The sequence below is a fragment of the Ictalurus furcatus genome, chromosome 28, assembly GCF_023375685.1.
Source record: "Ictalurus furcatus strain D&B chromosome 28, Billie_1.0, whole genome shotgun sequence".
Taxonomy (NCBI): Eukaryota; Metazoa; Chordata; class Actinopteri; order Siluriformes; family Ictaluridae; genus Ictalurus; species Ictalurus furcatus.
This window is the reverse complement of record NC_071282.1, coordinates 15,218,222-15,231,566: the sequence shown is the minus strand read 5'-3', so window position 1 is coordinate 15,231,566 and position 13,345 is coordinate 15,218,222. Positions and strand designations below refer to the sequence as shown.

General features: G+C 36.9%; 1 protein-coding gene across 1 annotated transcript; it reads right to left on the bottom strand.

Moving 5' to 3' along the window:
• Positions 1-214: 214 nt before the first annotated feature.
• On the bottom strand, positions 215-9,790 carry pax8 (paired box 8; the record flags this gene model as incomplete). The annotated part of the gene is made up of 10 exons (XM_053617616.1): positions 215-428; positions 2,115-2,201; positions 4,955-5,056; positions 5,927-6,169; positions 6,529-6,649; positions 6,902-7,076; positions 8,702-8,828; positions 8,942-9,018; positions 9,136-9,333; positions 9,600-9,790. Coding segments are annotated over 10 exons (1,392 nt in total), but the record flags the coding sequence as incomplete, so codon positions are not given.
• Between the last annotated feature and the right edge of the window lie 3,555 nt (positions 9,791-13,345).

Genomic DNA, 13,345 nt, shown 5'->3' with positions numbered 1-13,345 from the left:
TTGGTCGACGTGGTCAGTGAAGTGAATAAATATTCAACCAAAGTCTCAGGCAACAAAACATTTTGTCCATGCTGGCCTGTTACATCCTTTTTTCTTCAGTCGCTGAAGAGAAGATGAAAATTCCTCCTTCTGGTTATGTTTTTCTGGATTTGTCTGCAGGTTGTACTGTTGGTTGGTCTGTTAAATAGTGGGTCAAAATAATACACCATGTCCGTCGTGTTCTAGGGTCCTCAGGAGCATCCAAGTAAGATGGCCTGAGGTGGAAAGCACCCTCAATGGGCTTGGACTAAAACATTTTGTGGAAGTATTTGAAGTCTGATGTGTATCGCTCCTTTTGCAATATTCGATCATTTGCTGCTAAAGATGATCGTATGCAGTGGTGGTGGGCGGAGCTGTGCGGGAGGCGGAGCTGTAGTAATAGGGAGAACCTGCAGGAGAAACCAGAGATTCTATGAGTGGAGAATTTCACAAACTAGTAAGACCCATGAACTATTCTTGTTTTTTTTATATAAATATTTATTTATTTATTTTTGTTAATGATAGTACGGAGTATACAATCAGGAATTAAATCATTATCAGAGGTAGAAAAAATAACAAAGCACATTCATTCTACAGTAAAAGACAAAAAGAGTAACAGGAAAATTACAATTCATTAAATGCATAATAAGTCACAATTAGGCGTATTTTCTCATTGTGAAAACAAGCTTTACAATTTTTAAGTTGATGAATCAATTTCTTTAAGCCAAATACACTTAAATATAACAAGTTGAGTAAAATTTTTGTTATATTTAAGTGTATTTGGCTTAAAGAAATTGATTCATCAACTTCAAAAATTTGAGGTAAGTAGTTTTCTCAAATATTTTGAGTTACATGAACTTATCCGGTTTTACTGTGTGGTTCTTATGCATTCAATAAACTATCATTAACTTCAAATCAAACTCAACTGTGTAGCATTTTTAACAATAGACATTGTCACAAAGCAGTTTAACAGAAATTCCACATGTAGGTTTAGCTCTCTGAAGAGCAAGCCAGAGATAACAGCGTCAAGGGGGCAGCATGAGGAAGAAATCTTAAGAGACTCCAAAGGGACCCTGCCCTCTTCTGGGTGATAATGAAAAGTACGATTAGAAAACATTACTCATCTGCAACCATCTACTCTAAAAAGTGAAATAGTACTCAAGGATGTTCAGTTTGAGCAGATTGTGAATTAGTCTTTATATGAGTCTGGATGATTATAGCAGCAGTACTTAGGTATAAATCTACAATGGTCTTTTTATATTGCCAGCTAGGACACCTATCTTCTTGAATAAGGAAGACTTTTAGTTCATCATAATCAAATCCAAGTCATAGAAATATGCAGAGAAAGTGGACATGTAGTGTACAATGTAAAGAACGTTGTCATTGGACCATTTGTTGTGACTGTAGTTGGAAAAGATCGCCAGGTTCAAAGTTAATGGTAGTCTTGTGACTGTCCTGGAAATGTCCTCTAAAAAGGTAGGAGCGAATGACACAAACTAGCCGGTTTCTCACAGTTTTAATTTGAGTGTGTGTGTGTGTGTGTGTGTGTGTGTGTGTGTGTGTGTGTGTGTGTTCGAGAATAGGAATATCTCACACTTTTGACCTTATGGGGGCATTTGGATGGTTTCCACAAGGACAAAAGCTTTTTTTTTTTTTTTTTTTTAACTGCAGCTTTTATTTAAAAACATTAAAAGAGCCAAATGATTTAATTTTCTTTACTGAGGTTATGGTTAGGGTTAGGTTTTGGTGTTGCATTAATTAGTTGCATTAATTATTAAGTCAATGGAAGGTCCACACAAGGGTAGCGGGACAAACGTGTGTGTGTGGTCCATGGGATGGCATGTGACTGAAACTGTGTGAGAGCTGCATGACACAGAGGTCTCCTTTACTTTGTGTACAGGTCATCAGTAATTTTCCAAATGTCCTTAGAGAAAAATTATGGCTTAAGGGCACGGTGAGTGCAGCTCTACAGAAATCCACCTACATATATAACTAAAGACGAAGGTTTTCTAAAAAATTCATGCAGAAACAGGAACGTACACGGTTCATACTTAAAAGTAGAAACTGTACTTCTTTGATGATTTTGAACGGCGTACCTAGTATGCTGGTGTTGGTGAATCTCCATGCGTCGCTGTAAGATGTGTATGGCGAGTGTGTGTAAGTCTGGCCCGAGTACTCGGCACCTGCAAGAGACGCACACTTTATTAGCGCTTTTAAAACACATATGCATGCACATGTTTGTTCAAACAGTCTCATCATGTCTGCAAGCCAGTGTTACACCTGCAGTAACAGATTATATTATACAGATATATTATATATAACTGAAACTTTCATATGCATTCTTATGAATGACATAGTAATGGGTTGTGCAGTACTACATTTTAGTGATTCACTTTCAAAAGCTCTGTTGACGTGAATCGAACTTCAAAGGTTTTGATTCAGACCACCCATGCTTCCAGATTTATCCAAACTTGATCTATATAATAGCATCATTTTTCAGGATGTCCATGTGTCTTTAAAAAGTCTTGCCTAGCTATTCATTTTCATTTAGCAAAAGGTTTTTTGTGTACAAACTTGTGCAAACGTTCCTACAACGTTACTGCATTTTGATTTCTATGAATCTTAACATTCCCATAATGTTCTCTTTAACTGGGATTTTTTTGTAAGTAATAATAACAAAGATAATAATAATAATAATAATAATAATAATAATAATAATAAAGAATAGCATCGTAAAACAAACCATTATTAAAGCTGGTACCTTGCAGGAACGTTAATTTAGGAACTTTGATAGAACGTTCAAATAATGTTTTGGGTAGTTTATGTATGAAATCCCTGAATAAGTTGAGAATTGTCTTCAGTTGAATTTGCACAGACATAACATTTGTAACATAACATTTAATGGTAAATGTTACATAACAGTTCTAAAACATTGCTGCAACATTTTGAGTTCTATGAACATTAACACCAAAGTTCCCATAATGATAGTTTTTTTTTCTTTGTCTGAATGGGAATACTATGTAAGTAACATAACAGCAATAATAACATTGTAAAACGAACCACTGTTTAAGCCAGGACCTTGCATTAATGTTACATTTGGCAATGTAAGAACATTGACAGAACATGCTTAGAACGTTCTAATAATGTTCTCTGTAGTTTATGTATGAAAGTTTTAAATAGGATGTGAATTGTCTTCAATTGAATTTACAAGGATTTAGATTTTAGGCTACAAACATTCTTAATCTGTTGTCATTATTTGTAAAAAAAAAAAAAAAAAAAAAAAAAAAAAAAGAAATAAAATTGAATTATATTTGAGACAAATCACATTTTACCCACTCTGGATAATTCAGGGTGTGAGAAACAGGCATTAGCATGCTTATGTTAGCCATATCTTATCCTGAGTTATGAAAATGTACACTTTAACCAAAAGTGGCTAAACAACAGCAAATATTCTTGTTGATTAAATCCACTCTGAAGCTTTGAAGGCCGTACGATGTGAATTCTTTCGAAGAATGTTATTATATTTGGTACATCGTAACTACAAATTTGAAGAATGAATTTCAATTTAAGTGCTAAAAGTAACATAGACCCAAGTTTAAAATCACAGCTGGGACAGGCGGCACTTTAAGTTAAGTGCAACAACATAGTGAAAAAGACACTTCAGATTTATTCGTGCTTGTAAATCGATTTGCCTGATTTATTAAATAGTCGTTTAATTTGAAGGGATCATCTAATACATAGCTGCTTTTACACTCTCTCGGCTGTGAGGTTTCCCTGGCACTTATGGATGCCTGTTTGTCCTTCTTCCGCCTTAGCACATCATTCACTCGGCGGTTAAGAGCGCCGTGTAAACCATTAATCCCGTGACCAGGTGGAGGGCTGGGAGGGTAAAAATCCCTCCGCTCACTGGTGCGTACACCTAGCCTCCTCCGGCGTCCTTTCTCAAGTGTCAAACACCCCCCCACCCCACACCCTGCCTCACCCCCACCACCACCACCACCATCGCCACTCTGCCCTCTTCCCTCCTTCTCCCTCCTCTTCCTTCTTTAGCCCTTCACGCTCTTGTTGTTGCTTTTTCTTTTTTCTTTCCTTTAAACATTCCAATATCTAATTGGTAATTATGTCAGCTGGATTGATTCCCCCCGTGCTTAGCCTCCCTAACTTCCCCCCTCCACCCCCACCCCCAAGGCTTGGGGAGTAATTGTGTATGAACGCTTCCTCTCAGCAAGCCCACCAGAAAAATAATAAATCAGACCCTCTCATTTCGCGCTTCGGAGAACAGACTTCAAATAAAAAATAAAAAAAAAACCAACAGAGTGGCTCACTGTACCACACCACACAACACCATACCGCACCAAACCACACAGACTTCCTAACAGAACAGAGTCTCTGAGTCCGTTTTTGTCCTTTCTTTAGCTTCCATAACACCGTATATGTACATGTACATGTGTACACATGCTGTATATTCTTTAGCCTGTTTCCTAAGAATAAGACCTTCACGGATGCCACCCATCGCTATTTCACTTTTCCCTTTGTGTGGCCTCATAGTTCCCATGGCAATGTGTGGGCTGGGTGGTGTCGAGGGGGGTGGAGGTTACGGGCATCAGGGTCCGCCCTCTGCCGCGATGCAGTTCACCAAAGCGAGCAGGGTACTCATTAACCCACCTCTCCTTCCTGTTCCTTCCATTCTCTTTCTCACTGTACGTCCCGTGCTTTCTTTTATCTTTCTTTTACTCTTTCCCTTAGCCAATTTGATCTAATACCACATTATCCTCTAATCATATCATTTAAAAATTTTTTTTTATATATATATATATATAAAAGTGCATGTCTCTAGAAGTTTAAAATTCACCTCACAATCCAGATCTAGGACAATTGGTGGATAATTTGTGAAGTTATGGAATGTAAAGTGTGTGCTTTAAGATAGCATCAGTACCTGCTACCATTCCTGTGATAGCCGAGGACGAGTAACCTGTCTGTCCGGCTGATGGGATGTGTGGAGGATATCCAGGGAGGGTGGAGCTCACCATGTCTCGCCCTATGTGTGTAAAAAAAAAAAAAAGGAGAAACGCTTATATTAGTGTTTTACGCTGTTTGAGGTTGTTTTAGCATCCCGAAGATGGATTACGTTTCAATTTTTTTTTTGCTGACAGGTCCACAGTGTCAGACCAATGCATAAATTAGTGCTAAGTAAGGTAAAATAAGATGTGAGAATACATGCCAATGCCCAAGACAAAAAGACCTCAATAAACAGTTATATTTTTGGCACATTGGAATATTTGCTGTTAACAAATGTTTCAGTTTTGGACTTTTGTGGAACCGAGCACAACAGCACAACAAATGGTCATCATGTAAAAATACACAGAATGGTATGAAGATGTGAAGCTAGGGCTGATTTCTTTCTATCCTAGACTGTATTCAATTCAATTCAATTCAATTCAATTTGATTTGTATAGCATGTTTTACAATGGACATTGTCTCAAAGCAGCTTTACAGAAATATATAAACATACAGATTTTAAGTGTGTGGATTAATACTAATTTAACAAGCCGGTGGTGACGGTGGCGAGGAAAAACTTCCTAAGATCTTAAGAGGAAGAAACCTTGAGAGGAACCAGACTCAGAAGGGAACCCGTCCTCATCTGGGTAACAACAGATAGTGTAAAAGCAAAGGAAAGTTCATTATGGTAACTGTAGAGTCATGCAGCCGATCAGTGACAGTCATTACCCCGAAAGAAACACTCACAGATTTGATCTCCATTTGTCTGATATTTGATAATAATCTATTGATATTAGATTTTCATCACTGGTTCTAAGGTTAGTGATAACTAGCTAGTGGGAATCAATCGGTATCTAAATATGGTTAAAAAAGAAAGTCTATATTATTTTCTTTCTTTTTTTTTTTTTACCTGTGATGAGAGACTGGCTGCTGAACTGGCTGTACACAGGTGCATGATGGGGAAATGAGTTGAAGGCATGAGAGAAATGCATGGAGCTGCTGCCACCGTTACCCACGGACACTGGCGACGGAGCCGAAATGGTGCCCATTTCCAAAAACGCCGAGTTGGCTATAATGTTGGGCGAGGGACTTGAGCTGGCCCCGTCTGGTGACATTTCCTGTTTCAGGCAGATGGGAAGGGGCTGTAGGGCATCTGAGGTGGATGCGATGAACAGGCAGGAGAATGAAATAATGGTGTTAACTTAAAATGAAAGTGAAATGGCAATGGGTTTTTCAAGCAGCAAACAAAACTGTGATTTAAGCATATGAAATAATGAAGAGCTTTGACTGACACATGATCTGATATGCAAACCTCTGCACCTGCTTTTATGGGTCATTGTAATTAGCTAATTTTATTTCATAATGCATGAATGAGCATGAGAGGGTAAAGCCACCCACTTAGCACAGTGACTGGCTTATTCATGCATAAGATTATTATGACAGGTATTGTGTTAAGAAGTAATTGGGTTGGTTTTAGAGTAGGTTTTTTTTTTTAATCTGGCCAATCATCACCTGTCACAACCGCGTAGCCCTGGTGTGTTGCTAGGTTTCGGCCAATGGCGGCACTGGATGTTGCGAGGCTGCTCTTGCCTTCCTCTAGACTTCCATTGAGGAGAGAGAGGGGATACAGGGACTGGCAGGAAAAAAAAAACAGGCAGAAAATAAAATAAATACTAAAAAGAAAATACTATAACAGTAAGAGATGAGAGATTCTTGTTGATATAAAGATTTTAACATAGATTCTTGGTTATTTCACTATTATCTATTTCTTTACATCAAGTCATAATAGTAAATGTTATGAATGTAGTCGCATATATATTTGAATATATTCCATATATCAGATTTCACACTGTATAGTGAAAGTCCTCTTCTGTGCCATATGTACCTGCTCAGTCTTGCCAGCGGTGGTGGAACCAAACGTGTCGGAGGTGTAGTGGTGCCGCTCGAAGCCGCAGTCCAGGTGCTGCGATGAGAAATGTTCAGGCCGAAGCTGCTTCCTGGGTCCACCACCACTGCCTTGAGAGTCCACGCTGTGCCGACAGCTCTCCTGGTCACCTGGGAGAAGATACACACCATCAAGTCAGTCAATGAGTGTATGTTTGTTGTCAGTGGAGTTGGTTGGTAACGGTCACACTGTGTTAAGTTGTATGACTACCTTTGACATACTGTACAGAAAAGTTGTGGTGTCTATGAATAAAAATGTAATTAATTATGAAGGACATTCATCTTATTTGAGCAGAACACATGCAAATTACGTAGCAGCATCAAACTGTAGCTTTGCTTGAGACTGGGGTAGTTCCCGCAAGGGTATGTCTTTTGAATCATTTTCACCTTTATATCTTTCCTTTAAAACTTATTTCAAAGTACATAATTAGATGTTAGCGCTCATGGTTAAACAGAGTGGTGTGACTAGCGAAATGTGTTTGCCCTATTGTTGGAAGATTGTGAGTTCGACTCCCAACGAGTCTAGAGAGAAAAATGCTCTCTAGGTGGGAGAGATGGCATGCTTTCTCTCTCATGTCAGTCACAGCGACAAAAGCCAATCATGTACTGTATGTGGAAGAGTGTGGATAGTGCTTTCCTCCGAGTGTGTGACGCTGCCTTGTGCCCTGCCCTGTGCTTGAGCAACATTTGAAAAAACATGTGGCTGCACGTATCTCAGAGGAAGCACTTTTTAGCCATCACCCTCACTCACTCGTATATCTGTCGTGTCATAGAGCATGTGGGTTGGGAATTGTTAACCAAGTTAAGGAGAAAAAAACAGGAAAATCTCAGAAAAAGACAATATTCCATAACATTTTGGCCCTCAATAAGGACAAAGCATGTTTAACTTAAATTTTAAAAAAAGAAAACCTTTATATTTGTTTTCATTATCCCTTATTTCTATTCTCTTTTCTATAGGGATGCACGCATCTATAAAGTTTAATCAGAGGCTCACAATCCAGATATCTGAACTTATATTATATATATTTTCTCACTTTATAGTTTTTTTTATTTCTATCAAATATCTGAATATATATTAAGTGGTGTGTAAATAACACATTATTAATTTAACACAAACTAAAATTCAGTCATATAAAAGCTTATCATTAAAAGGTCTTGGCATAATAAATGTACAAAACATCCTCTTAAGAGTGACACTTTTGAAAGCAGTGTAGAACAATGTTATTCAATAAAATTGTTGTTAAATACCTTAACAAATAAATTCATAATTAAATATCTTACATATATTATTGTGAATACTGAAAATATGAAAAACATAGCCTATATATAATGATTTGATGAGTCATTATGAGTTGAGGTTTATAAATTATATATTTCTATTTACATGCTACAGCCTCAGATGCACTTTGCTTGATGCAGCACTTTTGGACGAAATGTCCTCTTTCTCTGGAAACTTTGTGTACTATGCTTCGCTTTTACTACGTCCTCTATTATTAGAAAAGTTACTTCCTGGATTCACCTTCAGATACTGTGTGTGTGTATATATATATATATATATGTATATATATATATATATATATATATATATATATATATATACACACACACAATATATATAAATACACACATGTAATTTCTTTTTGGCAGTTCAGTTTTTCCCCACTTTGCTTTCATTTAATCCTAAGGGGCAACAGTTAACTATTATCCAGACTAGACTGTGTTAAAGTGTAGTGTGGGCTCACTGTCATCATGACTCCTCTTGCCATCTGAGCTGGCCGGTGGAATACCCAGCAGGCCGCTAATAGAGTAGGTGGAACCCAGAGAATCGGACTGAGGTGACTCGGGAGGGGTAACCGCTGAACTTGGAACTAAGAAGATATAAAACAAGCATAAATAAATATGAAAGTTAATTAATTAACGAAATGTTAGAAGCTGGGAGGTTTCGAGTTGAGTGCATCACTGGGGAATTAATGCCACCTACTTAGTGTGTGACCTGGGCTGAGGCTTTTGCTCTCCAAGGGCACGTTAAATGGCTGTTGCACCTTGGTCCGGATGATCCTGAAACACATTGGATCCAATGCTGTTAAATATGTTAATATTAGAAGACGGCATAGCCAAATATGAGTTCTGCTCATTTTTCCCAGAGGTTCTGTGCATTTCTTCTCCATGTGCTACCTGTTTATGGAACTGACGCTGGGCACCGTGTCGCTGTCACACACTCCCTCAGCCAGGAGCCTGTCTCTGATCTCCCAGGCGAACATGGTTGGATTCTGCCGCTTGTACTCTGCTATCTTGTCCACCACTTTCGGGGTAGCCACCTTTGGCTTCGAGCCACCGATCACACCCGGTTTTATGCTTCCTGTCTCATAGTATCTGAGATGGGCATCAAATTAAATATTTAGCAATAAGATATTTCTGTTGAAAGTTATGAACTTTCACACAGTTATATGATTGTAAAAGCTGAGTATGAGTTTGGTGTCATGCAGTACCCCATTGTACCCCAACAATAGACATTCATTTTGCTCCTACCCAAATATATAAGTTCCTGATATGATTGAAATGTCTTGACTTTTTTTTTTTGTAGACTCCATGCCTCATATTGCCCTTAAGACTTTCTCAAAAACACTCTGGACTCTCACCTGCCCAGGATCTTGCTGACGCAGCCATGGCTGACCCGCAGCTGACGGGAGATGTCGCAGGGCCGAACACCCTGGTGAGCCATGTCCACAATGCGCTGCCGGATGACCTCCGGGAGCGGGCGTCCATTCACAAACATGCCGCCTAGTTGATTAAGACCCCCATGCCCTGGGGGAGAGAGGGGGATGAATATACATAAATGTCATGGTACCTGTACTGGACCTGATTGCACTCTGAAAGACACTGTCTTATCAGTACACCTGCTATGTGACATAAGCACAGACTTGAGAGATTTATCAAGCAAAATGATGACGAATGAATCAACGAATGGAGAGTCATTTGTGCAAATAATAAATATGTTAATTTATTTCAGTTCTCTAAAAGGGCACGCAAATATGATTTCTCCTTTGTGAAGTCAGTAACTCTGAAAATGAAATCATTGTTTGTTTCTGACTCACATAAGCTCATGCACACCCTAGAATATACTGACATTATGTGAAACATAGCCTGAATATGTTTCACGTTAATCTGGCAAAATAAATAAATAAACAAACAAACACAGTATTATCTAAAAGTATTAGTTTTCATGTAAATAATTCTGAAAGAAAAAAACCTAATGGCTCATCCATTACACAGAGTCTGCACTTTACATGGACACAACTCAGGCAAGAGTAACCAATGACACATTTTCTTTTCAAATCAGTAATTATAAAGTGGAAAGTAATAACTTATGTCAATTAATTATGTCATTTATACAAAATGAATTCTGTCTTAGAACTAGCTACAGAACTTATTTGTAACAAACAAACAAACAAAAAAAATGTGCTCGAGCAAAATCTCATGAAACGTGGTGAATGATTAAGGTCAGAGTTAGCGGCTGGAGCTTTTCTTACGACTTCATTCGTGTGAAATTTACGAACTCGCTCTTATTATTCGTGCAATTTAGCGGAATTGGGCATATGCGTAATTGTTGATCCACTGAAAAAATAAAACATTATTTCAACTTTTTGCTAAACGCTAACAAGCTAATTTTTTTGTCAGTTTACCTAATAGTTTTGTCGTCGTCTTTTAATACGAATTATACGTTCTATAATTTTGTAATAATAATAATAATAATAATAATAATAATAATAATAATAATAATAGATCAAATCGTAAAACTAAAAAAGAAATCATTTTGATTAAACTATGACGTTCATACGAAAGCATTCCGGTTCTGGAGCCCACAGATTTCTTTTTCAAATTATTTTAAATAACATTATGCAATATTATATCCTGTGTCAAATGAATAAATTAAACTCAACTAATTAAAAGTCAATAATTAAGTTAAGCTCTAGAGAGATATTATTTTTTTTATATATACACCTTTATAAATACTCATAAATACACAAACCAGTGTATATAATAAGACTAAATTGTAATTTTCAGCGAGAATAATAATAAGAGAATAAAATAGTCCTTCTTTGGTGAGCATCAGTAACTCGCTTAGAATTTCGTTGCTTTTAATTTCGCCTATTCAGTACCTTTTAGACCCCCCCCCCCCCCCAAGCTTTCATTTCCACATCAAACGGCACCATTAACGCTGCTAGCCGAGTGTGTAAAACTCCTCGCCAAGCTTCAGCAAGCGGCAGGATATTAAAGCGAAGCCACCCCAAGGGACCACCGCTCTCTCTCTCTCTCTCTCTCTCTCTCTCTCACACACACACACACACACACCACCACCACCAACATGGCCTGGAAGCTGCCTCATAATTTATTTGAAATATATATGTATATAGTTTTTTTCCTTTTAGATCTTACTTTTAACGAGTTATGACGTAATAACATAAATAGAATTACATATGTATACATTTGTAGAACAAATCTACTTTTTAAATCTACTATGAGTATGCCAATGTTAGCCTTTCTAGGCCCAGTTTCCGTACTAATAGTAATAATATCACTTATAACTGACTTTAATGCTGCTGCACGTTTGGTGAATTTGATATGAGGCGATTATCTCATCCTGTTAGGGTAATTATGGAACAATTCAACAAACAAACAAAGAAACAAAAAAAGACGTTTAAAGTCTCTACACAATCAATTCAGATAATAAATGATACAGCTAATGGCTTACAATCAATGCATATTACATATTATTACCCAAGGTAAACAGAAGATTTAGAGGTAAAATGCAGGATATTTGTGAAGATAATCTCCCTAAATCCAAAGCAAAACATTATCATTTCCTCAAAAACGCCGTTTCAGAGAGAACTGAATCTTTTTCCACAAAAGAGAGCTGTTAGTGACAGGAATCAGGCTAGAAATAAAAATGTCATCATTTAACCTTTGATTACAGGACTACATAGAAATCAAAAATGGTCCATTTCAACCAGGAAGAATTGGCTTGTTATTAATTACATTATAAACGAATAGTTTATATACTATATAAACTATAAACTATAAACGAATAGTTTATATATATAGTTTATATACAACTGAAGTGCCAGTGGATTGTCTCTGTTTAATATAGAAATACGAAATGAACTACTTTGGTCTGCCCAGAGAAAATGATTTGAAATATTTTAGTTACTTTCTGTCACTTTACATTGCATTTTTTAGGCTTGTGCCAGATGATAATGTTAAATATTCCAGGCCTTAAATATTATAAAGCTTTAAAGCGCACACTGGGGCAAATCATGCGCACAGAAATTATATTAACTAAAACACACAGAAAACTTTTAATGCACTCACATAAGGACTCAAGCTCACGATGAAAATTAAGCCAAGACAAAGAGCACTTTAGGTGATATTTTACAACATTCTTACAAATGTAATGTTATCTCTGAACAATTTAAATATATAATTTTTCCCCTTCATTTTAAAGAGCAAGATCACTGTTTAAACATGGTTTCGAAAGTCGTATCGGGGTTTTTATTGGAATTAATTCCACAATGATTATAGAAATTTGTAGGTCGCAATAACAGAATTTCTCTATAGCGGTTTTATGATTATTTATTTGCTAATTTATTTTTTTTGCATAGAAATTTCTTTATATTACAAATGCATTTTAAAATATCGTATAGAATATCAGACGAATATGTTTACTATAGCTAATTAAACTGGTTAATTATGCAGACATGCTATTAGTATTATGCACAGATGTTACAGATGTTACACATTGCAGAAGAGACAGTAATTATTTAAAATGATTTCTACTTCCTTGTAGCCTGTTTTAAAGCCCGTTTTAGACATTATGGTATAGATTTAAAACTGCACAGAATAGACATGTAATTCGTATTGTTTACCTCTGCCGGTCGTGTTGGACATTGCTCAGTGCTGTGGGCCGCTTAGTCCTGGGGTAAAAGTCGGAGTGTCACTTTAATTTGGTTGCTTTTAGTCCATATGGGGGCCTCGCCTGGTGTGGAAACGCTCCTTTAAATGCTCTGCAAAAGGACATAGTAGTCAACATTGATTTTCTAGTTAAAAGATGCCTTATTGGTGGATGTCTTAATCTGTTTTATGCCATTCCGCATTTTATATATGATGCCTGTTTATTAGCCTGTTTTCAGCAGTGTTTAGAGTACAGGTTGTCGAGTTTAATTAAAGCCGATTGCGTTATTACTCGATTGCGTTATTAGGCTCTAGTTTTAATTGAGGTTAATATAATAGAAGTTTTGCAATTAGCCTATTATTATTATTATTTTTGATATTGTTGTTTTTTTTTTAAAATATATATCACGTAGGCATATAGGCGACCTCGAATAAT